The sequence below is a fragment of the Alternaria conjuncta genome (assembly GCF_024043145.1).
Source record: "Alternaria conjuncta strain BMP 0040 chromosome Unknown scaffold_3, whole genome shotgun sequence".
NCBI classification, from domain to species: domain Eukaryota; kingdom Fungi; phylum Ascomycota; class Dothideomycetes; order Pleosporales; family Pleosporaceae; genus Alternaria; species Alternaria conjuncta.
The window spans coordinates 233,325-259,819 of record NW_026250092.1 but is presented as its reverse complement, the minus strand read 5'-3'; the positions used below and the strand labels follow the sequence as shown (position 1 = coordinate 259,819).

At 52.8% G+C, this 26,495-nt stretch overlaps 10 protein-coding genes across 10 annotated transcripts; 5 read left to right on the top strand and 5 right to left on the bottom strand.

Moving 5' to 3' along the window:
* Positions 1-1,189: 1,189 nt before the first annotated feature.
* J4E85_002047 (uncharacterized protein) lies at positions 1,190-3,442 on the top strand (the record flags this gene model as incomplete). The annotated part of the gene is made up of 1 exon (XM_051466327.1): positions 1,190-3,442. One exon carries the CDS (start codon positions 1,190-1,192, stop codon positions 3,440-3,442), a length of 2,253 nt encoding a protein of 750 aa, XP_051329182.1.
* A 473-nt stretch (positions 3,443-3,915) lies between these two features.
* J4E85_002046 (uncharacterized protein) lies at positions 3,916-4,968 on the bottom strand (the record flags this gene model as incomplete). Its single annotated transcript, XM_051466326.1, has 1 exon — positions 3,916-4,968. One exon carries the CDS (start codon positions 4,966-4,968, stop codon positions 3,916-3,918), a length of 1,053 nt encoding a protein of 350 aa, XP_051329181.1.
* A 1,295-nt stretch (positions 4,969-6,263) lies between these two features.
* J4E85_002045 (uncharacterized protein) lies at positions 6,264-8,302 on the bottom strand (the record flags this gene model as incomplete). The annotated part of the gene is made up of 2 exons (XM_051466325.1): positions 6,264-7,773; positions 7,824-8,302. The coding sequence occupies 2 exons, from the start codon at positions 8,300-8,302 to the stop codon at positions 6,264-6,266; spliced, it is 1,989 nt and encodes a 662-aa protein (XP_051329180.1).
* Positions 8,303-9,668: 1,366 nt separating this feature from the next.
* J4E85_002044 (uncharacterized protein) lies at positions 9,669-11,099 on the top strand (the record flags this gene model as incomplete). Its single annotated transcript, XM_051466324.1, has 5 exons — positions 9,669-9,825; positions 9,874-9,936; positions 10,054-10,079; positions 10,139-10,431; positions 10,481-11,099. 5 exons carry the CDS (start codon positions 9,669-9,671, stop codon positions 11,097-11,099), a joined length of 1,158 nt encoding a protein of 385 aa, XP_051329179.1.
* Positions 11,100-11,408: 309 nt separating this feature from the next.
* Positions 11,409-13,006, top strand: J4E85_002043 (uncharacterized protein; the record flags this gene model as incomplete). Its single annotated transcript, XM_051466323.1, has 3 exons — positions 11,409-11,555; positions 11,603-12,815; positions 12,864-13,006. The coding sequence occupies 3 exons, from the start codon at positions 11,409-11,411 to the stop codon at positions 13,004-13,006; spliced, it is 1,503 nt and encodes a 500-aa protein (XP_051329178.1).
* Positions 13,007-13,812: 806 nt separating this feature from the next.
* J4E85_002042 (uncharacterized protein) lies at positions 13,813-14,670 on the bottom strand (the record flags this gene model as incomplete). Its single annotated transcript, XM_051466322.1, has 1 exon — positions 13,813-14,670. One exon carries the CDS (start codon positions 14,668-14,670, stop codon positions 13,813-13,815), a length of 858 nt encoding a protein of 285 aa, XP_051329177.1.
* Positions 14,671-15,260: 590 nt separating this feature from the next.
* Positions 15,261-16,439, bottom strand: J4E85_002041 (uncharacterized protein; the record flags this gene model as incomplete). The annotated part of the gene is made up of 2 exons (XM_051466321.1): positions 15,261-16,178; positions 16,230-16,439. 2 exons carry the CDS (start codon positions 16,437-16,439, stop codon positions 15,261-15,263), a joined length of 1,128 nt encoding a protein of 375 aa, XP_051329176.1.
* Positions 16,440-16,880: 441 nt separating this feature from the next.
* On the bottom strand, positions 16,881-18,535 carry J4E85_002040 (uncharacterized protein; the record flags this gene model as incomplete). The annotated part of the gene is made up of 3 exons (XM_051466320.1): positions 16,881-17,217; positions 17,264-17,511; positions 17,561-18,535. The coding sequence occupies 3 exons, from the start codon at positions 18,533-18,535 to the stop codon at positions 16,881-16,883; spliced, it is 1,560 nt and encodes a 519-aa protein (XP_051329175.1).
* Positions 18,536-19,913: 1,378 nt separating this feature from the next.
* Positions 19,914-21,146, top strand: J4E85_002039 (uncharacterized protein; the record flags this gene model as incomplete). Its single annotated transcript, XM_051466319.1, has 1 exon — positions 19,914-21,146. One exon carries the CDS (start codon positions 19,914-19,916, stop codon positions 21,144-21,146), a length of 1,233 nt encoding a protein of 410 aa, XP_051329174.1.
* Positions 21,147-22,370: 1,224 nt separating this feature from the next.
* Positions 22,371-23,173, top strand: J4E85_002038 (uncharacterized protein; the record flags this gene model as incomplete). The annotated part of the gene is made up of 2 exons (XM_051466318.1): positions 22,371-22,379; positions 22,436-23,173. The coding sequence occupies 2 exons, from the start codon at positions 22,371-22,373 to the stop codon at positions 23,171-23,173; spliced, it is 747 nt and encodes a 248-aa protein (XP_051329173.1).
* Between the last annotated feature and the right edge of the window lie 3,322 nt (positions 23,174-26,495).

Sequence of the window (26,495 nt, the reverse complement as noted above, 5' to 3'; positions counted from 1 at the left end):
AGTATACAGCAATATGACCTTGGGCGAAACGAATTCAGACAGCACAAACAACTTCACGTATGAGCATAATCGTTTTTGCAGGAACATGTTCCTACTGGACCCATCGTACGGCATTCGCAATTCGGCCCGCGTCAATAATGTGAGGACTTACGAAGGCGGTTGACGCAAGCAGCGCAGATCACTAAGTTCGTCTTGACACACTGGAACATGGAGATCAGGGAGAGCGAGCGCGATGAACATAACGATAACAAGCATCTGCTCAGGTAATCTCTTCCAATGATTGTTTGCACGCCCTCCCACAAATGCAACGCACTGAACGCACTGCTGAAAAGAACTGATTGTTCCAATTCATCATGACTGCAACCCAGTGCCACGACGTATGCAAAGCCACTTCGCTTCTCTTGGAGTCGTCATTCACTGCCACAATGGCGCCGCCCCGTTGGATCTTCGTGTGGCAGATTGTCCAGTGGAAATTATGAGTGGACTGGCAGCCACACCACAGCCATTGATCAGCGTCATCGTATCACGCTACACGATGCTTGGCACGCGTAGCAGGTGCTTGGCGCATGTTTCGAAAGCTTGGTTGGGTGGCCTGTGGCTTGGACAGAGATAATGAGCTCATAGATGTTGCGCGAGTCGATGCAAGATTTGCGAATGCATGGTGAGAAAGAGAAGAAAAATGACTGGGCTGGCCAGGAGACGGCGTGCAAGACCATGCAGAAGATCGAGATAGGTCCCGTGTCTGCGCGGTCCACAGTGCAGCGCGGAAGGGTCGAGGATGTCATGGCCCACACGGCTAGCGGCAACTATCCCTGCCGCCTCGGTGCCATCAATCACAGGCACAACAACTTTCCTGACTTTGAGGCTAGAGGCGCTTTCATTCTGGCCCCAGCCTTTCCTGAATTCTTACTCTCCCCCGCCTCTATCGTTTCCGTAGTACACGCGCTTCACAAGGGCGTGCAATTGTTTCCGTCGCGACAGGAACGCGAAATTACTAGCAGCGCGCATCGTATCTGCGCCTGAAGCCAACTCTTGGACCCTGAGCGCATTGCCATTGTACGTCTTTGCTCTGGCTTAATTGAGTCACTAGACTGACTGGAGCGCAGGATTGTAGACATCTTAGACGCGTCTGCGCATATACTCCGCCAACTCTCTCGCTATCGAACATTGCTCGCGACCGCCGACCACCATGGCCGCTGAATACCAACAACATGAGGACCCCAGTGGCGTGACAGGCATTGGCGCCGGTCCTCAAGTCATCAGCACCTCGGGTGCAGTGGATGTCATCATGGGACCGCTCCTCAACTACCGACGTACAAGCAACCAGCAGGCCGGGCAGCCTGTCTGGCACGGCAGTGTCCTCATCGTCGCCACGCCCGGACAACAGAACCCGAACGAGGCACAGCCAAACCCCCAGCTCACACTCTTCCCGGCTGGCGCAGTCGACAAAAATATGGGTGACGTGAGGTTCAGCGTGGAAGCGCGCGACTTTCACGGAGAGAAGCTATACGAGGATAGCAAGAGAGCCTTCTGGCGCTTCAGGATCGATGCTCCCATGCAGCCATTCGAATCAAGATGGCGTTACGAGATCCAGAACCTCAGATACACCGACACCATGAAGGAGGAGAAGCCCCAGAACTTCGTCATACCCTCAATCACACAGTCGATGCGCATTATGTTCCACTCTTGCAACGGCTTCAGTGTTGGCACCGACATGGACGTCTGGTCCGGACCTGTGCTGTGGAACGATGTGCTCCGCATGCACGAGCAGCGACCTTTCCACGTTATGCTTGGAGGAGGCGACCAGATCTACAACGACGGAGTGCGAGTCGACGGACCGCTCAAGCCCTGGACCGACATACATAGCCCTCATAAGCGACGGGAGTTCCCCTTCGGCCAGCAGATGCGTGCCGACTGCGACGAGTACTACTACAACAACTACGTCAAGTGGTATGGTCACAAGCCTTTCTCCACTGCCAACAGCCAGATCCCTCAGGTCAACATCTGGGACGACCACGACATCATCGATGGCTTCGGTTCCTACACCGACCACTTCATGAACTGCGCTGTCTTCAGAGGCATTGGCGGTGTTGCGCACAAGTACTACCTCCTCTTCCAGCACCACCTTGCTCCTCCAAAGAGTACCTATACAACCGACGCGCCCCAGACGACCAATGTAACAGGCCAGGGAGAAGGCACAACACCCGCCGATCCGGTGCAGGTGGACAGCACCTTCGTTATGACCAACGATGAGGGCGACCCATCGTACCTTATCGGCTCGAAGCCCGGCCCGTATGTCGAGGAACGCAGTCGCAGCATTTACTGCCAGCTCGGTGCACGCATTGCCTTTGCTGGTATTGATGCACGAACAGAGCGCACGAGACATCAGGTCAACTACCCCGAGACTTACAAGATGCTCTTCGATCGTCTCGACGCCGAATTCACCGCGAACCCAGAACTCAAGCACATGATCTTGCTGCTCGGTGTACCCATCGCCTACCCTCGCTTGATCTGGCTTGAGAACATTCTGCAGTCGCCGTTGATCGCACCCATCAAGTTCCTGAACAAGCGCTTTGGCTTCGCTGGAGGCTTCTTCAACCAGTTCGATGGCAAGGTCGATTTGCTCGACGACTTGGACGACCACTACACCGCGCGTCAGCACAAGGAGGAGCGCCGCAACCTCATGCATAGCCTGCAGGCATTCTCCAAGAAGTTCTCCGCCCGCGTCACCATTCTTGGAGGAGATGTACATCTTGGAGCCATTGGTCGTTTCTACACCAACCCCAAGACACACCAGATTCCCGCAGAAGCTGACCACCGCTATATGCCCAACATCATTAGCTCCGCTATCACCAATAAGCCCCCACCACAAGCTGTCGCGAACTTGCTTGCCCGCCGAAACAAGATCCATCATCTGGACAAGGAGACCGACGAGACGCTTCTCGAAATCTTCGACCGCGACCCAGCTCTCCCCGGAGGCGTCAACGCGACAAACGGCAGCTCCACCGCCCAGATCGAGGGCGACGGCAAGGACGGAAAGATCGAACCCAAGACCTCCGCCGCAAACCACGCAACGATGCCCTCGCGCAACTACGCCATCATCTGCGAATCCGCGATTCCCACCCCCTCCACCCTCGGTGTACCTCCCGGCTCAGCGCCCTCCATCAACACAAACAACACCGCCGCGTCCAAGATCTCTGCTGCCCCCGGCAAGAAAGACAACATGCGTTTGGGTTTCCATCTCGGAGAGGAGAAGGCTGGTACTCAGCACCCGGCTGCTGGCGGTATCAACCCTTCAGGTCTTTGCGGACCGTATGGTCTGGATGTTACACTTAGGGTGGAGATCAGCAACCAAGATCGCGAGGGCAGGACTGATGGCTACGGCTTCAGCATCCCCGCGCTGGATTGCTCGGCTTATGCTGATCGTGGCGAGAAGTGGTAGACTATAACGGTGAGGTGAGCGCTTGGGACGTGGGATAGAGAAGGTCTCAAGCGGCAGATGAATGGAGGTTGTCCTGGTGGAAGATGCTGGATGATTTCATTTTGCTTTCTTGTTTTGGTTTATACCCTCGAAAATTGCTTGGCATAGAGCAATGATGTGTAGTAGTTAATTAGTTGCTAGTCTGTAATGTTATCCCATTATTGGGTTGGTAGAACCAAAGTCTTCTTGTCTATGGAGATGTCCTATGATGGCGAGGGCATCAGTTTCTGCACTTACAGCCCCACTCGAGCATGTCGGAGTTTCGCGAATCGAATGGTATCTATTGCGCTCGCAAAAAAGTTTGGTTCGTAAACACTGCTGTTTATGTACATGATGTATGAATGATTGGACTTTTGAAGAATGTCAGAAACAAACGGAAGGAAAGCAGTGGCATACAGTCGTAACGGGAGAAAGCAAAGCAAGGAAAGTTGTCGTCACCAGGAAAACGAGTGTTGAAGACCACGTGGCTCCTCTGTGGAGGGCTTGCGGAGCGAAGCAAAAAGCGCCAAAAGTTGAGCAGCTTCCATCCCACCTGTCTCTTGCCAGAATGTGGACGATGAAGCTTGCTGCATAGCAAGCTCGTAGCAAGTATCGAGGAGAGCATTCGTGTTCTCCGGTGAATCCTTGATTCTCACCTTCATCGCAACGGCCATGGCAAGGAAGACATGGAAGCGCGCCATCGACATGGATGCGGAGATTTCGACTGCAGGTCGCTGAGTGTTTGGGTAGACAGACTCGCAGAACCGAGAAAAGAGACCAGGAGAGATGGAGTAAGCTTGGTAGTCCAAGGACTCGATGTGTTGTACGAATTCAGTGGTCAGAGTCTCCGCTTCGAAGCGACTAGGAATTGGCGTAGTCACAATTGCGCGACTGCGGTCGGTGAAGCTTGATCGTGACGAAGCTGGGCCAGGACTTTCCGTATGGCGGGCAGCGAATATGCCCTGGCGAGGCAATCGCGGTGCTGGCGCCAACGGAAGGATGTCATCTTCAACTTCCGGGATCGGCGACATGGCTTGCTCATTGCTAGCCTGAGACTGGGACGAGGTCGAAGTCTTGCGAGAGTGGGCCCGACTGCTGGTAGTACCCGGTTGTAACTGACTGCTACTTGCTTGAGCCATGAACTCCCAAGAAGGCGCCGTATGCGGTTCGATCGACGACGGCATGGGTTTACTCATCGATGGGTATGTTGCACCGAACTGCGGGAGCGCGGACCCGGGTGGCATGGAATCGGGCGACGAGGCACGCGTGGTACCTAACCATAATGAAGGTACTGGTGAAGACGGCGTGGAGAAGTTGGGGAAAGGCTCACATTCATCTATAGCGATAGAGGGCATGCTGCCACTCCTAGCCGAGAAGGAGCCGAGATCCAGGTCATCGGCTGTGAAGGTTGCCGGTATGGTGGTATCGAGGTTGAGGTGGGGCGAGGGTCCTTGCCAGTCGAACGATGTGGGTGTGCTAGCCATAAGGTTCTGGTCGATAGATTCCATGCCGTGCATGGGCGCATTGACATGTCTGGCTAGCTGTGCCTCGAGCTGATGTATTCGTCCCTCTAGCGCTTCGCGATGTTCACTTCATCTTGATCAGAACACGACATCATGTGACCACGCGATGACGCGTCTGAACGGGTGTGGGCACTCACGATGCAACAACTTCTTTTGGTTTCTGTGTTCTCACGCATTGTATTGCAAAACGTTTACACGTCGAGCAAGGCGTCTCGCCGTCGCATCGAATCTTCCTGCGTCGGCATCGCTCGCAGGCGTTGGAGACGGACTTTCGCCTCGGCTGCCAGTCTTTGACAGCGCTTGGAGAGAAGCGAGCTGGACCTTCGCCAGCGGGCAATGAAGCTTTTGTCATTAGCGATATCACGGAGCGATATAGGTGCCAAGCTTACTGAAGGGGCACATGCTGGAGGGGAATGTTGAGGATTCCGCGTCGGATACTGAGGCTTCCGAAGATTTGGGTGCAGATGGGGACAATAAGCAGCTGACGATCGCAAGACGGAGGCGTGGGAAAGAAAGCCATGGCGGAGGACGAGATCTCAGTTTGTTTTACGTCCCGTTGCCTGTCGCGGTGACAGACTGAACGCGGTTGAGTAATCGGGTAGACCTGCCCTGATGTTCTGCCGACACACTTTCCTGACACTCTGGCCCTCACCATGACTTGCAACACGCCCGCAAGGCTCCCTGCACGTCTCGACTCCTCATAGGTGCGGACGTGCGACGAGACATGGTTATGCATGTCGCATCGACTTTCCCTCCGCTCTCGACCTTCTAGAAGAGCGTCTACCAGGTGACAGGGCTAAAGGGCGGGCACGCGGCCGCACTCCGCGTTTGCAGCATAAGTGTCGCACAGCCCCCCAGAAGTTCCCACCGGTAAATCCTTCGGACACGTAAAAGAGCGGAATCCGCGGTCCATTTTCCGCTATCTTGTCACATCGCATTGTGAAGCACGGAGAATTATAGAATCTTGTCGACGGCTTCTCCTCAGAGCCATGATGGACCCTCTTGACCACAAAGTCCGGTTGTCAAATTCATCCGCGGCTGCCCAAGCAGCTGACAACTGCCGAGAACTCGAAACAACGTTTTTCTTTCGTCGCATCAAGTCCTTGGCACACGGGAAGCTCACAATCAGATGAGTCGAGGAGCGTCGTCGTAGGCGCCATGCGGCACAGGTGACGCGTACACAGTCAGCGCCTGGAACGTCGCATCAAGGACACTCCCATTGATGCTATCGCATTCGCATTGCACTATCTACAGGATCGACGAACAGAGCTACAGCCCGACTATACGCGACACAATGGACCGTCCGTCGATTGGACACCGGCGCCGATGATACCATTATCATCGATGGCCCAGCCCTCAGTACCAACCCCGTGGTGCACGTAGAAGAGCATGTCAGGGTCATACTTCTTTTTGATCTGCTGGAGCCTCGGGTAATTTGAGCCCCAGAAAGATTGCTGCCAGTTGGGCTCGGCGATGTCGGCCTCATTTCCATACGCGCCGCCAGTGGGCGACACTTCACGAAGAGGAGCCATGACCTGAGTGGTGATCTTTTCGACGGCCGCCTGCCATCCCGCGGCGGTTTCCTCAGCGACCGAATTGATGATGACCATCTGGCTCTCTTCGTTTCGGAACGCTGGATTGACGGAGTTGATGTCCTTGTTGTCCTGTTCGACGGGGCGCTGATGGTACATGTTGATCATGACGGCGGTCTCGACGACGTGCTGGATGGCGGCCATCGTTTGGTTGCGTATCTCAACGTTCTCCCAATTGTCGGATGTCAACAAACGGTTCGACGCAATACCGGTAGCGGCACCAATGTGATAGTTGAATGTACCGAATGTGGCCTTGTAGGCAGGGTAGAAGCTGTCGTGGTAGGTTGTCTTGGGATTGAGCTCAATACCAAGTGAGGCGCACTTTTCGTAAAAGGGCTTGATGAGAGCCTCGTACTCCTCGACAGTCTTGTCCGTGGCAAAGAAGGGACCCATCGACCACATGTACGTGCCTGGTGCGAGCTTCATGAGCGAGAAGTAAGAGTATGTTTTCGCGCGGTTGTAGGCGGGCATGTTGTCGAAGAAGAACCTGAACGCCTCCCAGAACTTTTCGGCAGTAACAGTCTCGGATGTCATGATGGTCCAGGAGGACTGAGTGACTGGAACCTTGCGGTGGACCTTCACTACAGCAGAGGTGATCACGCCGTAGGTACCGCCACCGCCGCCAAGCATAGCCCAATACAGATCACCGTTGATCTCCGGAGTAACGGTAACGAACCGGCCGCTGGCAAGGACAACTTCGAGAGCGATGATCTGATCTGAGCCGACACCAAACAACTGCATCAGGGGACTATGGCCACCGCCCGTGGAGTAGCCACCAGTTACACCGACGGTCGGACAGATACCGGCGATGGCGGAGACACCATACTTATCGGCAGCCTCATAGAGCTCGAAGCCTTGAACGCCCGCGCCGACTTTGAAGACTGGTCCGTTGTACGTGGAGCTTTTGTAGTCTTTGACATACTTGATCTCCTTGAGGCCATGAGTCCAGATGCTGAGCGCCCCCTTGCCAACCGAGCGACCGTTATAGTCATGTCCAGTGTTGCGCACTACCAAGCGAAGGTTCAGGGTACGAGCAAAGTTGACAGCCAGCTGAATCTGCGCAACGCTGCTAACTTTCACTGCGTATTCTGAGTATCCTCCCTGGGTGCAAGTGCCATTGGCGAAATTGCCTGTAGTAGGAATGGGGCATGTCATTCCATACCACAGGGGATTCATCAGCGCACCATTGTCGTTGTAGCTACTCCTGTCAGTCTAAGTGCCATTGTGCTCACAAGTATTATCACTTACTAAATCTCCTCCGAATCGAAATTCTCGACGAGGTCTGCGCACTTTGCGGCGTCGTAGTTGTTGTACTCGGACGTCTTGTAGCAAGAAGAGCCTATAGGTACGATCTTCTCTAAAGCACCACCGAGTAGGAGGTCGAACACCCCCCACAAAAGCTTTCCTGGATACAGAAGATCGCCAGGCATCGTCTTGCATCGGAGTGATCGTCGCGCACGGCGAGTACGCGTAGACAAGCTTGAATTGGAGCTGTCCTCAAACTCGAAGAGGGAAGCATACTCAGCAAGCTCTGCGCTCTGTTGCATCGAGGACACAACATCGTCAGTCAGCTGTACGGCTTCCACGCCAAAAAGAGCGAGGTTGGCAGGCGTGACATAGGTAGCGAGAGTCTCGGCAGCAGGTGGGACGGAAAATGCGAGTGTGGCGCTCTGTGCCGCCGTGAAACCGGCATAGGCCAAAGAGAACGTTATGGACCTCGCCAACATGTTGGAAGAGGAACCTTGCAGTTGAAACGGGGGTAGTAGCGGCTGGATGAAGAGTCCTTGGCTGCCACGTTCTTGTACCGAACGCAAGGTTTTATACGAATTTCCTCATAACGCACAGGTGGCGGCGCATCAGTAATCTTGGTCGAGCCTATTTGCCGCTCACTCGGGGACTGTCTTCCCACTTGAGCATCGGCATGAAAAAGTGGGGTGAGATACGGCGAGGCCATCTCGTCTAGAGTCTAAAGTTGGTATGGGATTTCATCCTGTGCACCCGCCCAGAGAAATCGAAGACGCGAAGGATGGTAATTCCAATCTCGCGCCCACGCCTCATCCGTACAGCTCATGCGCTTTTTATTAGGGAGCGAAGAGGGTCTAGACTTCCACGACCATGAACATGTCACGTTGGCTGAGTCGCGGGTAGTTGTTCCGCGGCGATTACACCATTGAGCGATGGACATTCGAACAGGCTTCACCAGCCGGTACATCGAGGTTCGGACCGCTAAGGAGGCTTCCCGCGCATCCGCCTCTGCTTTGGAGCGGATGCACCGTGCTTAGGTTCCTGGAGAAGATTCCGGATCAGGCAGCTAGTGGGGCACCTGCCGAGCATCGTACTAGACAGGGCTCTGCATGTGTAGAGCGGATCCTATATCTCTGCCTCAACACCTTGAACGGGACCCTAATCAAGTTGTGTGGCTTCTACTAGGCCCTGAGTCTCTATGAACTGTGAAGATGTTTACATACTGCGCTACACATTTGTCTCCAAGGATGAATGGTTAGATAAATGTTGTGGAGGCGTTGCCGATAGAGATCTTTGCAGGCTGTCCTAGGGATTATTGGAGGATTTTGCCATCCCGTGAGGAGGATCGATTGGAGCCACAATATGCAAGGGTCTTCAAAGCCGAGTCTCGAGGTACTCACATTCTCGGAGGCTGTGTCCCAGTCGCATAGCTCTGCGGCTGCGCAAAGTATGTTCCATCAGGACTAGCCGTCTTGCATGTGCTTCCACGTTGGTTCCGTCGCCTTGGGTGTCCTTTTCGGACGAACGACGGTTTTGTCACTTTACACTTGCTATATGATTGGTTCGCAAGGGACGGGACGTGGCGCGCAACACAGGAGATGAAATCTTCGCTTCCATGTGCGAGACTCGTTTACTCAGATATTTTTCAGGTTTGCAGCGTTACCAGTATCTTGGGAAAGGAACGCAACATCCTCGGCACGCTGTTGAGCGGGCTGAATCCTATTCGAACATGGTCTCGATGTTGAACGCTGCCAGGTCCGCGGGTCATATAAAGACTTCACGAGTATCACTTTTCGTGTGACTTCGACCGAGTTGTCTTCGAATTGAACGCCAATCTGAACTCCCATCATGGCAGTACCCGCTTTTCCTGCACCAGACATGTCTGGTGTTGATCCAGGACTTCAACCTACGCTCATCGCATTATTATACCTCTTCCCAGGACTTGCTCTTGCGGTGCTTATGGTTCGATTTTGGAGGAAGTGGCAAGACCATATCCTTGGCGGAGGTATGAACACGTGGCTATAATGGCTGGTCTATGCTGAAATCTTTGCAGACGATGTTCTGATCGCCATCGCGTGGGCTCTAGCATTGTCCAATAGCGTGATCACCCACAAATGTAAGACTCTTGTCCACCTGGGCACATGACGGCCTTGGAATGTTCGAATGCCTGACGCTTATGGAGTTTGTGTCGCGATGTACACCGGATACCACGATGAAGATGTTCCGTATCCAGCAATCGACTTCCTTAATGCATTCAAGGTACGTTCGTAAAACGTGTGTGCTGCAACTTACCCATATGCTGAGGGACTTATTCACAGCTTAAGTATGCGTTGAGTCTCGTGTACTCACCATGTATCGGCTTCGTTAAAGCATCCTTCTTGTGGACGCTTTACAAACTTCGTTCAAACAATGTTTGGATCAAGCGGTGTATCCTCGGCCTCCAAGCGATCAACACCATTTTCATCGTTGCTTTCACGATACTTGCTGCAATACCCTGCTGGCCGATAGCGAAGAACTGGCAACCCGACCTGATTGGGGGTTGCTACGATCCTCTAGATTACATCCTGGCCAACATCTCGATCGTACTTATCACCGATGTTCTAGTTCTTCTGTAAGACTTTCTCGCATGCACCAAACAACCGATGCTGACGTTGCACCAGGATTCCGACATGGATAATCTGGGACTTGCAAATGCCACTCAAGCGCAAGATTGTTACAGTATCGTTTCTCTCTCTCGGTCTCATCGTAATAGCAATCGGTGCCGTGCGATTCGTTTGGCTCATCGACGCTTTCAAAGGCAAAACAAAAAGCTACAGTGTCAAAGCGTCCTACTCTGCAATTGAGTCTAGTGTCGCTATCATTGGAACCTCGGGGCCAACTATCAAATACATACTGTCACGCTTCATACCTTGGCTCCGTCCTTCATTTGAGCGCTCGATTGCGAACAAGAACTCATACGACGCCTATGGAAACCACTCGAATGTTGCTGCTAGACGAGCGAGGTCACATTACGGGACGAAAAGTGGATATGATGATTTGGATATGGTGAGCGTTCATCATGAACAGTTCGAGATGAAGAGCGGTTGGCAAAAAAAGAGGGGGCGGGATGAAGACGCAAGAAGCGATGAGCAGCACATCACAGGCGAAGGCCACGGCATCAACAAGACAGTGGAATGGATGGTAGACACGAAAGAGCGCTCGCATATTAGCAAAACAGTCTCGGATGATCCAAATGTCGCTAACGACAAGCCTGCGACAAGTCCCGCACAGATCATTTAAGCTGGGGGTGTGTTGGGGCAGCAAGAATATTACATACATGACGAGTTGTGCTATGAGTATAGCACTGATCCAAAGATTTTCCTAAGTGCACGTTTGTTGAAGAAACGAATTTGCGATGTGAAATGAGTCCGCTGTTGGGCGGCGTTCGGCCGCAGCTGACCCGCGCGCGCTGCCGGTCTTGTTTCCGGATCTTGGGGTGCGGTATACCCGATTCGGCGACTTCCCCTCAATCTCAATTGCCTGGCCCGCGGTTGGCCGAGCCATAAGACGGTATCTCCACGGATACTGGGCATCGCAGATATCTGAACAATGTCGCGAATTGATGGAGCTGAAGTAGCGAAGCACAGTAGCAAGAAGGACTGCTGGATAGTGTTGGATTCAAAAGCATATGATGTGACAAATTTCCTAGCGGACCACCCAGGTGGTGCACCGATCATCTTGAAGAATGCCGGGTCGGTGAGTACAATGGCGTGGCTCAAAGATCAAGAGCTGATGTTAGACAGGATGCGACAGAAGAGTTCAAGAAATATCACCCGTTGAGTTACCTGGAGGACTATCTGCCTAAAGATGCCTTCCTCGGTCCCGTCGACCCCAACACGTTTGGTCAGCTACGCCAGATCAAGAGCGAAGAGTCGACGAAGCCGTCTGACACCGATCCAAACTCCAAGGAAATCCCACATGTGAGCCTTTGCGTCTCCACGACCGACTTTGAGGCAGCGGCAAAGGCTGTCATGCCTCACAAGTCGTATGTCTATGCGTCCGGTTCTGCAAACACTGGCGCGTCGATCAGAGGCAACATAGATGACTGGGGGCGCATCAACTTCCGTCCGCGTGTGATGCGCAACGTCGGCGATGTAGACACGCGCCGCAAGATCTTCGGACACAGCTCGCCATACCCATTCTACATCTCGCCTATGGGAACAATGGGCGCCATCCACGAAGCTGCCGAGCCAGAGATGATCCGAGGCGCAGTGCGCAAGGGCATTCACAAGGTCGTCAGTACTGCAAGTTCGAAGAGCAGCGAGCAGATCATGCAGAGCTACAAAGATGAGCAGCAGAGGCTTGGTAACAACAGCACAACGCAATTGTTTTACCAATACTACATGCCTGTCGATCGCAATAAGGCCATCGAACTTATGCGCATCGTCAAGCGCTGCGGTTATAATGGCCTCTGGATAACAGTCGACACGCCCGTTCTTGGAAAGCGAACAGCGGATCGCTATCTCCAGGCTGAGGAGGCGCTAGCAGTCGGGCTCGCAGAAGAAAGTACAGCGGAATGGGAGACCGGCGGCGACAACGCTTTCGCACCCGCGATGGGGGGACGGCCAGTTCAGGGCCAACTTAGCCCACATACGACCTGGGAGGATCTCGAGTGGATTCGCAAGGAGTGGGAAGGGCCGATCGTGCTGAAGGGCGTGCAATGTGCGGATGATGCGAAGCTTGCGATGGAGTATGGCTGTGATGGGATTCTTTTATCCAACCATGGTGGCAGACAGCTACACACCGCGCCGAGTGCGCTGATGACGCTGCTGGAGATCCGAGCGTACTGCCCGGAAGTCTTGGGAAAACTAGAGGTCTTTCTCGATGGCGGTCTGAGAGACGGAAACGATGTGCTAAAAGCATTGTGTCTGGGTGCCACAGCCGTAGGCGTAGGAAGACCTTTCCTATACGCGCTTGGAGCGTATGGGTCGAAAGGCGTCGAGAGATGTGTTGACAGTAAGTTTGCTCGTGTTTTAACCAGGGTAGTATACTAACGTGCGGCAGTTCTTGCGGATGAGCTGCAGACGGGTATGCGTTTGTTGGGCATAACATCACTGGATCAGTGCAGGCCTGAGATGGTTAATGCGACGCGTCTGCTAAACGAAATGTGGCGGCCAGAGCAGCTGAGTCTGAAGAGCAAGCTGTAAAGGTAGGGTGTGTTGGTTACGTGGGTCATTCATTGTTCCAAGTTTCAAGTTTTGCGAGCGAATGAAATGGAATTTGGATTGAACACAGCGTGCATTACCATTCCAACCAATTCAATGACTACACTTGCATGATTATGAATCGTAGTCTGCCTTTCAGTGTTGTTACCGATGTCGCCGGCCCCGCCGCCCGCTGATGCAAAGTTTTCTTACCCCTCACACCCCACCCCACCTTGTTGATTAATTGGGTTATACAATAACAATTTTGCGATTCTTCCATCAATTCCTAGAGAAGGACAGATGGCCGAGCTGGTTATGGCGCCAGGTTAAGGTTACTCTTAACATATATTCCTGGTCACGAAAGGTTAGTTATGTCCTAATAGCGCACGCAATTTAAATCCTAACATGTAATAGTGGCGTGGGTTCGAGTCCCACTCTGTTCAGCATTCGTCTGGCATTGTCAGATACTCCAGGATACATTTTTTTTGGTGTTTTGCGCGCCCATGAGCGTTGGTCACTAAGCCCATGCTCTGACACCCTCCCACCCACTCTCTTCCTATTTAGATAGAAGGAGGCTTTGCTTTTTGTACTCTAGTATTGATCTAGATGCTATTGAGACTTTGTTTGTAATTTTATATAGTGCATATATACGTTGCGCTGTCATAGAGCTTGCGCAGTCACTTCGCGTCTTATCACGTTGGGTCGAACTCGAATCAGCACGCAAGTCGTTGCATAGAAGGCTTCTTGAAGACATCATAGCTTATAGAGTTGAACAAGCTATTGTATTGCACCTCAAATGTTGGTATATCTCACCTTTTCGCAACAGCGACGGCCGCGACACAGGGAAAACCCTCCACCTCGACCACATCCGCACCCTTCTTCCCATTCAAAGGCCTCCGGGTCTTCACCGCTGCCTTCTTTCCAGCAAGGTTCAACTGCTTCGCGAACTCCTCGTTCTCTTCATCGGTCCACTTTGGTCCCATGTTCTTCCACATACCGAGCATGTAGCCGCAAGTCTCCTCCGCAGTCTTCGATGCATAATATACTGTCTTCTCGTGCATCTCAACATCTTTGAATCCTGCGCCTTCCATGATCTTCTTCATATGCGAAGCTTCGAACCACTCATCCGCGACAGGCCAGCGGAATAGGGGGTCGTCTGGCTTGACGGCTTTCTGCGCTTTATGAACAACAGCCATATGGTCTGTAGACTTCCAGGCAGTGACAACAGCCGTCCCTCCTGGCTTGAGAGTGCGATAGATCTCCGCCGCACCCTTTTCTCCATCAGAGAAGAACATGATACCCATGTTGGTGATGGAGTGCGTAAACGTCTCGTCAGGGAATGCCAGACTGACCCCATCCATCACTTCGAAGGACAAATTTGCCGCGGAGGGTGTAGCTGGAAGCGCTCGGCGTGCTAGATCAACCATCGGTTTCGCATTATCGACGCAGGCTGCCTTGAGTGGAGTGTCTGGGTATCTGTACAAAAGCTCTTGCGCAGCTATACCATTTCCGCATGCATTGTCCAGCAGGACGGAGTTCGAATCGACCGCGGGCACTATGTCGATGAGGTGCATGGCAACTTCGCGGGTGCAGCCACCGGTTGCAGCCTCATAGGTCGAAGCAAGCATCTCGAGCATTTCGCTGGAGTTCATGCTGGGCTCGCTCATGATGATGATGGAATATTCGCTATTGGATTCTGAGTGATGCTATGCATTAAGTACCAGGTCAGCGAGGTACTTATATATGGCTTACTGCGGACGAAAAGACTAAAAGCGAAGGATTGTGGCTGGGGCGGGGGTAGACGAGAATACACGCAACGAGAAGTACGCCTGGAAATCTCCATGTTTCTTGTTGGACTGAATTGCCTTTTGGGTAGGCCCTCGGAGCTCAGAGACTTTCACATGCACCCTGGGGCTTGAATAAAGTCGCCGACTGCAGCTTGAGTCGTTGCGCATTCCTTAGAGAAAATAAGCTAGAGACGGGTGCAGTACGCTTCGTCGTTCTAGCTGCGTTGAGAAGATGCAAGGTCGAGGATGACTGCGTTTAACGCTAAATATACTTATCCATCTATCCACAGTAAATGCCCGCATCTGCTTCGCTATTCTGCCTCTAATACTGCGCAGCCCCTTCTCAAACAAGAACATAACATCTACGCTATACGCACTTCGAAATGATAAAGTATGTGAAGTCTGTACTCTCAGTCCTCGGATGATTCGGACGACACTAAGATTTTCCGGGCGTATGCTTACACACCATCTCAGATTTTTGCATCCTCTTTGAACCTAATCAATCCATCCTGGAAGGTTGTCGCAATATGCACGCCACTCTTATAGTCCCACATACGGCTATTATGTAGCGCTCTGCCTCCCGTAGCTCGGGTAAGCCATGCTTCTTGCATAAACCATTTTCGCCCGTCCTTATCGCCGCCCGTATGCCCCTCCAAATTACAGAGTGGTAGTGGACCATCTTCCCACAATGTCCTATCGGCGTTCGGGTGGTCAATCCGCGGTTCATTAGGCATGATGAGGTCCTTGATACCGACATGGAAGATGACGCTGTGAGATAGCGACGCCATGCGTTTGTAACCCCGAGGCCGGTCGAGATGGTTTGGCACAATGAATAGCGAGTTACGATCCGATGCGTATAAGTGTGCACAGGCGTGCATATTGGCCTCTCGTGTCAATGTGAGCTTCTGCTCGGATTCCGAGGGAGGCGGATATGGTGCGGTTGGTAATGGAAGTGCACCGCGTAGCGTATAGAAGGTCAGTTGTTTGCGATCGAGTGGATGCCGACTCTGATTGTACTTCGACATGTCAGCCTTGCGGATGTGCAAGCCGGCGATGGGGTTGAAGTGGTCGGGATGAGCTGGAAGGTACGTTTCTCGAAAGTGTTCAGAATCGTTGCTTGGAGCGGCCGCATGCTTCATCGGCTCGTCCTCTTTGTCTTCCAGTGCGTCGTGGTACACCTTTTTCAGGTCAACAGACTCTTGCATGTCGAATGGTGAGCTTTCTTCTTTTTTGAAGGAGCAGGTACAGGTAAACATATCTCCGTCGGCTGCAACCTGGCTTACGGTCACATTTCGTGTGCAATAATTGTAACCGTCTCGGATCTTTCGGACGCGATAGGTGTAGTGTTCATTAGGCTTGCCACCTAGTACGAACCACCCGGTAATGTTCTAGCATTTTGTTCAGTTGTGGTTGGAGCAGAACGTGTCGCTACAGCTTACATGTATGAGAAATCCTTCTGCGACAGTCTGGGCAGCAGCCCATGCGGCTTGCGCAAAAACGTGGCCGCCGTACGTCCCATTCTCACCACCAGTCGGGGAGTAGGCTTTGACGATGGAGCGGAATGTCCAGTTGTCAATGCGTTCGAGTGCGATCACCTTTTCGAACGGCAGCACCTGCTTATCAGAGGTAAAGTAGGGACGTACGACCATGGCAGCGACTACAACGTCTGAACTGACGTAGGAGTACGCTGATGCTTGATAGAGGCCATCATCGTATTGGGCGGGTGTTGCGATGTGCAGCCGGTACAGATGTGGCTGGCGCTAACGAGTTACCTCGGAACGGGCGGGGTTCGGATGTATGACGGCGCAAGTTGTTAACCTCCGTCGCTAGGGGTGGCTACAGTTCACGTCACATGTTACAAAAAACGTGTGAGCAGAAGTATGCATTGTCTTACATCCCACCTACTTGCTAAAATACAATAGTGTGTATGCAGCAATTTGAAAACCTCACAAAATCTGACCATCCCTGGTGCCGTTGGTGCAACAAGATATATACGGTTTGCGAGAGGCGCGATGCAACTTGAACGTCATGAAATATCATGATGAGCATGCATGCATGCGTATTTACATGTCGAACAGATTGCTTCCGCCTCATCTTCCATCCCTCTTCTTCAGAACCCATAGCCGGACGAAATAAAATACAAGACCGCAGAGCCATATTCCTACAAGGATCGCTGCTTGAACGGGCGCGAATACTGCGCCTCTGATTACGACGAAACCGCTGATTATAGCGAACAGTATAGGGATAAGAATGAAGGGTTTCACAGGCCGGGGTAGATCAGGCTCGCGGAATCGTAATATAATTGCGCCGAGAACCGTGAGGAAGAAGAAAGCATACTCGGCAAGGCCATTGAGAGTCAGTAAGATGCGCATGTTGCCAAGTATAATGTATACTGCCGAGAGGACAGTGTTGAGTATGAGGGCGTTGCTAGCAATTGTTAGCAGAGGATGACCGGACATGACGGCCTACATACATTGGTGACTCTCCATCATCCATAGCCGTGTCAGCTGTCTCGCTCGAATCGGCGCGTTTAGTCACCTTCAGAGTACCGACGCGACCGACTGTGCCGAGAATTTGCGGGAACCAATTGTTGTTAGATGCTGCGACGGTCATCCTACCAGCCACGAAGGAGTTTCCAAGGGCGGAGCCTGCAATGACGAGACATATGAGCGCGGTAGCGAAGTAAGCTACTCCCTTGCCAAGGAAGTGGGTAACAGCTGTCTAAGACATATCAGTATAAAGGCGTTATACATGACTCTGAAGGACTTACCACAGCAGCAGCATCTGTTGTCGACACTACCTTCCAAGGGAGAAGAACGTAGTAGACAGCGTTGGCGGCGACATAGCATAGTATGATTGTGGGTATAGCGGTATTGATGGAAAGTGGTAGTTGGCGACTGGGTTGACGCAATTCTGCCGCGACGTAATTCGCCTTGTCCCAGCCGGAATACGCCCACAAAGCTCCGTACAACGCTGTACTGTAAAAGCCGAGTGACTCCCACGTAGTCACTTTCGTCCAATCAAATTTCGACCCATCGGGCAGTATCGTGTCTCTTGGAGAGAACCAATTGTTTTGATGCCAATCGCGACCTCCAAGGTCCTTACTCTTTCCGACAAAGACAAAGACGACCACTAAACCAGATACGATAAGGAGAAAAATGGTAAGCAGCTTTATGGCGACAAAGAAACTAGATAGCCGAGTACTTGTCTTGGTGCTAATGGAGTTCAACGTCGTTACGAATACTAAGACAAGTAGAGACAATAGCTTGTGGGTGAGAGGTGGATCTGGTTCGTTCACGCCCAAACTGGAGTAAATGGACTCCACAAATACTATGCTGAGAATAGCAAGGGTAGCAGGCATGGTGGCCACTACCCAAGACCAAGCAGCCATGTATCCAAAGACGTCGCCATAGATGTAGGTGAGATAAGGCTGGATTCCGCCTTCTCCGGGGAATGCGGTACCCAGTTCAGCCATTGTCAAAGCACCTGTCCATGCTAAAACTCCACCAACTAGCCATACGAGGAGTCCAGCACCAGGTGACGGAACGTTTGCATCGATAGGCCCAGGCGATGAAAACACTCCCGAGCCGATGACGATGCTTATCAGCAGCGCGAACCCATCCAGCGCACCAAGATTGCGAGCAAAGGTGTTTCGCGTCGCCGTAACGTCATCATGTTCTTCGTCCGGGGCATACGATGTCGTGGATTCTTGGCGGAGTAGAGGCGCAGTCTCTGAGGGTGTCATTGTCGCGTTCTCGAGTTTCAGAGGTTTGATGAGCCAATCGTCGCTTTTGCCGAGGTTGTCACGCGTCACACGCGTCAACGTGATGTGTGTAGGACGCGTCCGGTCCTTCTTGGGCCGCAGGAGTCGCAATTTCTTTATTTTCTGGTGCTGTCTGAGCTAGAGCAACTAATACCCAATGCTGTGGTTGTGTGAAAGCAAAAGGTGGCTGGCTAAGCCGCGCGACACTATCGCGTCAGGATGAACCGAACTTACGTCATCCCCTTTCCCCACCAACCGCCGCGGCATCGAAATCTGTGACTTCACATTGCGGTCTTTGCAGGATCAGAATCCCACAGTTTTTCAGAGGCTCCACTTCATCCGTTCTTCTCTGTATCGTTATGCATGACGTCATACGGCATATTCACGGCCTGGCAGCTCTCGTTTTCCCGATTCTGGAGCTCGAGACTCTGCAGCCAAGGTTCTCGCCCAGGCCCGTATTACGCGTGTTGAGTGCATCTGAAAACCAATTATTGCGTGGATTGAAAAGCCAAGCAAATATGTACACTTTGCAAGCATATTTGTAGGTGTAGCTCGATGTGAACCCTTCTCGATATGTATAGCGCCGGCGGCATCAGCGAAGGAGCTCAGAGTCTTGACAAGACTAACGACCTGGTCTGTTTTCACTACAGGCCATGGTTCACCGTTAATGTGTATTGCCTTCTCTTTCGCAGAGCATAATTCATGACAGACAACATTGACGGCAGAACCAGATGAAGGAGTCCGATGTGTGTCTGTGCACGCCAACCTAGGGAAAAACTGAACAGCCTGGAGCCTACGCTGACGTTGGGTCACCTACTTTGCAAGGTTGTAGGTCAATGTAGTCTACAGACATGTTCAGTTTTTTGTATAAGATGTGCGACCATGTCTGAGGAGTAGAAGCCCAGCTCATGAGCGACGATGGATGTCCCATGCATCGCAACGATACCGGCCTGTTTCCGTAGTGGCACAGGCAGCGACGAGACGACAGTCATGGTTAGCACATGGCGCACTTGTGACATTTACAGAAACCTGTTCCCGCTCACGCTCACATGGGAAATCGTGGGGAGGTTAAGCTTAAATTCATAGTGCGATGACAGACCAATGACGCTGGGTGGGTTCATCGGCTTTGTCGGCCCTTGCATGCTTAGCGGGCTGTATAGGGCTTAGCGCTGCGCATCATCATGGCGACGTCATTCTTGGTGAGCATGCAGTTTGCTTGCAGCTGCTTAAAGCTCTGGATCCCTTGTCGAACTTTCCTCTATCACACACTGCTTTCTTGCAAGATACCCCAGGCCTTATCAATTGCATCCAGGTCTCTTTCTCAAATTCATTGACTACACAATCACCTTCATACCTAACCATGTTCTCGAGACAAGCAACTCAGAATGCGCGCTTTGCAGCACGGTGTGCTCGCCGCCCAGCTGCGCGGGTAGCCAACCCTCAGTTCCGCGCCCAGAAGCCCCGCTTCCAGTCCACCGAGTCAGCGACCTCCGGCAACGCGGGCGCCGGCTCACATGCCGCCATCGGTGCCGCTTCTGGTGCCCTTGCTGCAGTCACCGTCGGCTACATCTTCTACAGGCAATCAGGCGCCCGTGACGTTGTGGTGGCTTCCAAGACTGCCAAAGGCTACGTCAGCTCAGCTACACAGAAGATCAAGGAGCAGACACCTGAACCCAACGAGGCGCTGCAATGGCTACGCAACGCCGCGCAGAGCTACGCAGCCTTCATCCCCGGCGCCAAGGGCTACGTTGATTCTGCATTCGATGACCTCGATGCCATTCGCGCAAAGCACGGCAAGGAGGTCGACCAAATCGTCACCGAAGCATACGATGAAATGCGCCAGGTCCTCGGCAATGGCGACATGAGCCTTGTTACCGCACACAAGACTTGGGACGTCATTACCAAGCACATGAGCCGCATCGCAGATCTCGCTGGCGACGCGTCGCAGCAGATCATGGATAACCACCCTCAACTCAAGGAGAAGGTCGGCGGTAACATCGACAAGCTCAAGGAGTACGGCGACAAGTATGGTCCTGAGGCCAAGAAGGAGGTCGATAGAACATGGAAGCAGATCAGCGACGTGGTCAAGACCGGCGTGAGCGCATCCAACATCGAAAAGATCCGCAGCATCGTACAAGAAAAGGTTGACAAGCTTAAGAAGATGGGTGACGAGGCCTGGGACAAGGGTATGGAGCAGGCTAAGCCCTACCTTGACAAGAACCCTCAGGTCAAGAAGATTGTGGAGGAGAACGCAGATGCGCTCAAGGGCGGAAACGTACAAGAGCTGTACGAGCGCGTCAAGTCTGCTGTCGAGAAAGGCGACACAGGTGACCTCGAGTCGTACGTCAAGAGCGCTGCCAACAAGGCTAAGGATGCTGGTTTCGGTGACTACGAACAATACCTCAAGCAGATCCCTGGAGGCGACCAGATCATGCCCAAGTTGAGCCAGCTCCAGGATGTTGCCCAGAAGCACGGCGATGAGGCTCAGAAGCTCTTCCGAGACACCGTCTCAGAGATCTCCAGCATCCTCCAGAAGAAGGGAGATGAAGCGTCAAAGTTGGCCGAGAAGGCGAAGGAGGACTCAAAGAAATAAGGTTGTCAGAAGTATTCTCACCTGGAACCCTGAAGAGTGTTACGATTAGTCTACTTGTATAATAAGGCATCACTGGCGTTGAGCATGTTGAGCGAAAATTATAACGAATTCTACATAATTACGTTTGATCCTGTACTGTTCGTCTCATTCCATGTCGTGGTGATCTCACCTTGGGCTAACTACTCGAACCATGCTAGATCATCCGCACATGTGCCATAAAGCAGCGAGTGATGTTAACACGATCTTCTGGTCCCGATGAGTAACAATCTGGTCAAGGGTCTTGTGTAGAAGTTCGGCGAGCAGGTTTCATTAGAGAAAAGTGTATATCGTATTTCATCATCGTAGTATGACGCGGTCGACAGATGATTTCACAAGTGAGTTCCTCTGACGACACGAGTTGTCTTGCGCAGCTCTATAGACACCACGTGAGACGTGGCATGCGTACCAGGAACCCGGTACGTACAATCGCCAGGCCCGCGCAAGAACTCACACCAGAACTTGCATCAAGCCCTGGAGTGATAGCATCTTGTTCAGATCGTCATCATATGCGCCACTCGATTACACCCAAGTGGTGAGGCTGCAGTAAGACATGGGCGGGGATGCAAGCCCATCACTGCCTATATGCAGGAACTACTTACTATGCACACCGCACACCGTCTTGGGTTCTGGAATCCTCTATGCGGGGTGAGGTGGTCAGCGCGATGGTAGGTTGCACAAGACGTGGGCTTGCGGCAACATGTCATTCAATGCAGTAGCTCGCAACCTAAAGTAAATCTTAGGCGGTGAGACGGGCGCGTAGAAAGTACAGTACTCATGGTAAAAGACATGACAGAACACAAGGCAAGATGCACATTGTTGGGTTGCTGACAAGGTTGTTGCCAAACGACCCCGCGATCCGCTAAGGAAGTAAAGTGGGTCCGAGGTGAAAGAAAGTGGTGAGAGAAGCTGCGACCGCGACGTTCGTCCGCCCAATAGACCGGGCACGCTCCACTCGGTCAGCCAATGACGTAAACGCGCCTCCGCTGCTGCACCGCCCTCCCCTGACACCTGGCAGGCGCTACTACTCTATTTACTCCTCTCTCTCTCTCAACAAAACCCCCAGCTTCTACAACTTCTCACTCCAATTCTCCACTTCTCTCTACCAAACCCCTTTCTTGCACGTCGATCGACACCACTACTACTACTACTATCCACCCAACTACCACACACTACACAACCGCAACCATGGGCAAGGTACGCGTTCCTGTGCTAACATGTACCCCGCCAGTACCCCGCTAACACGTGCATAGGCGAAGTACATCATGCTCGACTGCGACAACACGCTCGTCCAGTCTGAGCGTTTCGCGTTCGAGGCCTGCGCCGACCTCACCAACCAGGTCCTCGAGAAGCACAACATCTCCGACCGCTACACAGCCGAGTCATTGCTCGAGGACTTTGTCGGCCACAACTTCCGCGGCATGCTCAATGGCCTGCAGAAGAAGCACAACTTCAAGATGGACGACGCCGAGATGGAGGACTTTGTCGCGCAAGAACTCGGAGCCGTAACCCTCAAACTCAGCCAGAAGGCCGTCGAGTGCCCCGGCGTGACTGAGCAGCTCAACAAGCTCAAGGAGCAGGGCTACCCCATGTCCGTCGTCTCTACTTCCGCCAAGAGCCGTGTCGTCGCCTCCATCGAGAAGGCCGGCATCGCACACTTCTTCCCTCCCGAGCACGTCTACTCCGCCGCCACCTCACTCGACCCCCCTTCATCCAAGCCCGACCCCAAGATCTACCTATACGCTGCTGAGCAGCTCGGTGTCAAGCCCTCCGAGGCTGTCACCGTCGAGGACAGCAAGAGCGGTGCCACTGCTGCCATGCGCGCTGGTATTCCTTGCATCGGCTACGTTGGCATCTACGGCATCGAGGAGGGCAAGGAGAAGATGGAGCAGATGGCCAAGCTCCTCACCGAGGAGACCAAGTGCGCGGCCATCATGTACGACTGGAAGGAGTTCCCAGAGTGCCTGAAGAAGGTCGAGGCCAAGTTGTAAGTGCTCGATCCGACACTGGGGAGCCGAGGAAGAGGAACATTTCACCCTGTCTCCCCGCCATTGCGGGTGAGCTTACGATCAGATTCACGACATCAATGACTACATAGATTCAGTAATGAAGATTTAGTGGACACAGTCCCATTCACAACAGCTACCTGCTACCTGCCGCTTCCTCTGCTGTGTTGATTGTTTTGTTTGGTGACGCAATGGTGGGCCCCGCGCCGTTCAGTGGGCAGGCGTTCCAGGCTCGGGTGACGGCCCAACGCTGCCCCGCTCCTCCCCACTTGAGACCCATCGTGAACTGCAAACTCCATCGCGAAATATCCCGAACATCGAACATTTGCCTTTGCCATCCCAGATCTCTAGCGCTGCATTCGCGCGAGGTCAATCTCTGCTGCTCACGTGCATGCAAGTAAGCAAATTTGAACGGCCACCGTGGCACTGGCCAGAGCCCCAACACCAGCCCCAACACCCTACGGCCCGGCGCGCTCATCCATCAGCCCTATTGTTAATGCTTGTCTGCTTATTGCTGACATTAACGAGCTTGCTGTATCGACGCAAGTGAATAGCTCTCACGCGAATTTTCCAGCCGAATCACGCGATGCAGCCGCCCCCGCCTGTAGCCGCTTGAGCCTCACAAGCACTCCATTCAGTGGAAACCCCGACACGCATCCCCGCGAAGAACAATGATCTTATACCAAAAAAGCTAAGAAGGTTACATTGTCTTCCCAGCATGAGAACTTGAGCTTAGATGGGCAGCGTAGACTTCAAAGCACCTGTTTAACTTTGGGGGTGCATGCTCACATGCCTCGGTAAAACAGGCCGTCCGTCATCTGTCCCTGCGTGCCTGCGCTCTCTGCGCGCAACACCCAACGAGGCTCGTTGGCCGGCACATCCACGAAACAATATGGTCACAACCCACTGAATAGCTGCATACGATAATCCCATTGCCTGGTCAAACGTTCAACAACAGCAGCTGTTATCTATGTTCCAGGAACAGCAGTTATCTGTATCCTAGGATCTGCACCTTGGCATCTGGGCGCTGCCTTCTTCCGCTGTAGCCAAGACATGCTTAGTGAAGCCTCCTTCCTATCTCGTCGACAGCTCCTTACACGAAGCTTTTGCTTCATCTAAAGCGACCAATGTCATACCCTGCACGGCATTCGTCCTCATCTACACGTTGCTTATGATCTCTACCGGCTGCCAATCGCGGATCTGTACCACCAGGTGTAATGGATGGTTACATGGTTACACGGATAGTAGCATCCAAACGGGCAGGTATGGTGACTACCTGCCGGGTTTGCCATAGGTGCTGCAGGATGGGTGCTGGCATGTCGAGCACCTCCATGTCGTAGGGACGCATTTAAGACTGTGCGAAGAGCCCATGATGATTCTCCATCGGCATCTTGCGCATTGTTCAAGTCGCAGTCAACATGTACCTACGCACCGCCCTTCTTTCCCTGTCCGCCCTTGCGGCGGCAAAGGAAATGCCCAAAGATGAGTTCAGAGCCGCACAGCTTTACGACTCTGGTATCAGGCACGAGAACAATGTTGCCCTCAAGAAGGTCGCAACCCCATTCCAGCATCTTCGAATTCTGTATTGACTCTTACCAGGAGTCATGGGCACGCCAGGAAGCTGCGGGCATGTACAACTCTGCCCAATACGCCGAGATCAAAGACAAGGTGGAGTGCATGAACGGCACCGCAATCGCCGGACAGGACGTCTTCCGATGCCAAAATGTCAGTCCATGCACCATATATCACGAGTTTCAGTCATTAACGAATCGGTATAGATTGACTTGCTTCACTTCTTGTCGCACGCCGAGCTCGGCAGCACTCGCGGTGTTGGATCTTCTTCATGGGGTAAGAGTTCACATATCGAGTTGCTGAGATCTTCGCTGAACAACAATAGGCTGGACATCTGAAGACGGTCGCGAATTCGTTGCCATCGGACAACAAGATGGCGCTGCATTCGCTGAAATCACGGCAGAGGGCAAGCTTTCGTACTTGGGTCGTCTACCCGCCTACTCTACGCCCAGCACGTGGCGCGAGATCCGTGGCCAGAACAACCTGATGATCATCGGTAGCGAGGCGGTCGGCCATGGCATTCAGATCTTCGACATGAAGAAGCTGATCGACATCGACCCTGCGTCTCCTGTCACCTTTAGCAATGCCAATGACCTCGTTGGTCATTTCAAAGGCCTTCCCAACGGCCGAACACACAACGTCGTCACAAACCCAGAGACAAACTTCATCTATGCCGTTGGTGCCCAGCCAAGGACTGACAAGTGCAAGTCGGGCATTATCTTCATTGATATCACCGACCCTTCAAACCCAACAAGCCCGGGCTGGTGAGTGAGACATGTTGTTGGGGATGTGAGCATCACTGACTCAGAATAGTGCATCAGAGGACGGTTACGTACACGATGCGCAATGCCTCATCTACCGCGGACCAGATGCGGAATTCGAGGGCCATGAGATTTGCTATGGCTACAACGAGGACTCTCTTACGATCTACGATGTGACTGACAAGAAGGCCCCGGTCATCTTATCTAACACTTCTTACGAAGGCGCGGCATACACCCACCAGGGCAACGTTTTGGACCCCATGAACCAGCAGTTTCTTTTGCTCGATGACGAATATGACGAATACGACAAAGTGGGTCCAGCGATCCCTGGTCACCCCATCACGTATATCTGGGACATCTCATCCCTCCGTGCGCCCAAACAGACTGGACTGTACAAGAGCGGAGCAAAGGGTATCGACCACAACCAGTATGTCGCGAACGGCTTTGCTTACCAATCGAACTACGGCACCGGATTCCGCGTTCTGGATGTTCGCAGCATCCCTGACGACCCGACTGGTGCTGGCGTGAAGGAAGTTGGGTTCTTCGGTATGCAAATGTACGATCATCCTATCAATTCATCTATACTGACCTTTGCGCAGACGTTTACCCGGAGGATGACGACATGCCTGGCGGCGGTACCGTCGACTTTGTTGGCACGTGGTCGAGCTATGCATTGTTCAAGAGTGGTCACATCCTGATCAACACCATGGAACGCGGTGTTTTCATTGTCAAGATGCAGGAGGGGTTTGAGAGATAGATGGACAGGACCTCGTCAATCTGAGATTGCTCGCGGCAGGGCGAAGTTTAGAATTCATTGCAACTGTCGATCCCGGCTGTATCGTCGGTATCAGTGCCGCCTCGCGTGCACGACGATTGGTTCAATAAAGAGTTCCGGCACAACGCACTCCCCCTCTTGATCCCGAATGAAACTTATCAGCAATCATGTCCAGACCGCTCAGAGCCCTGTATCAACC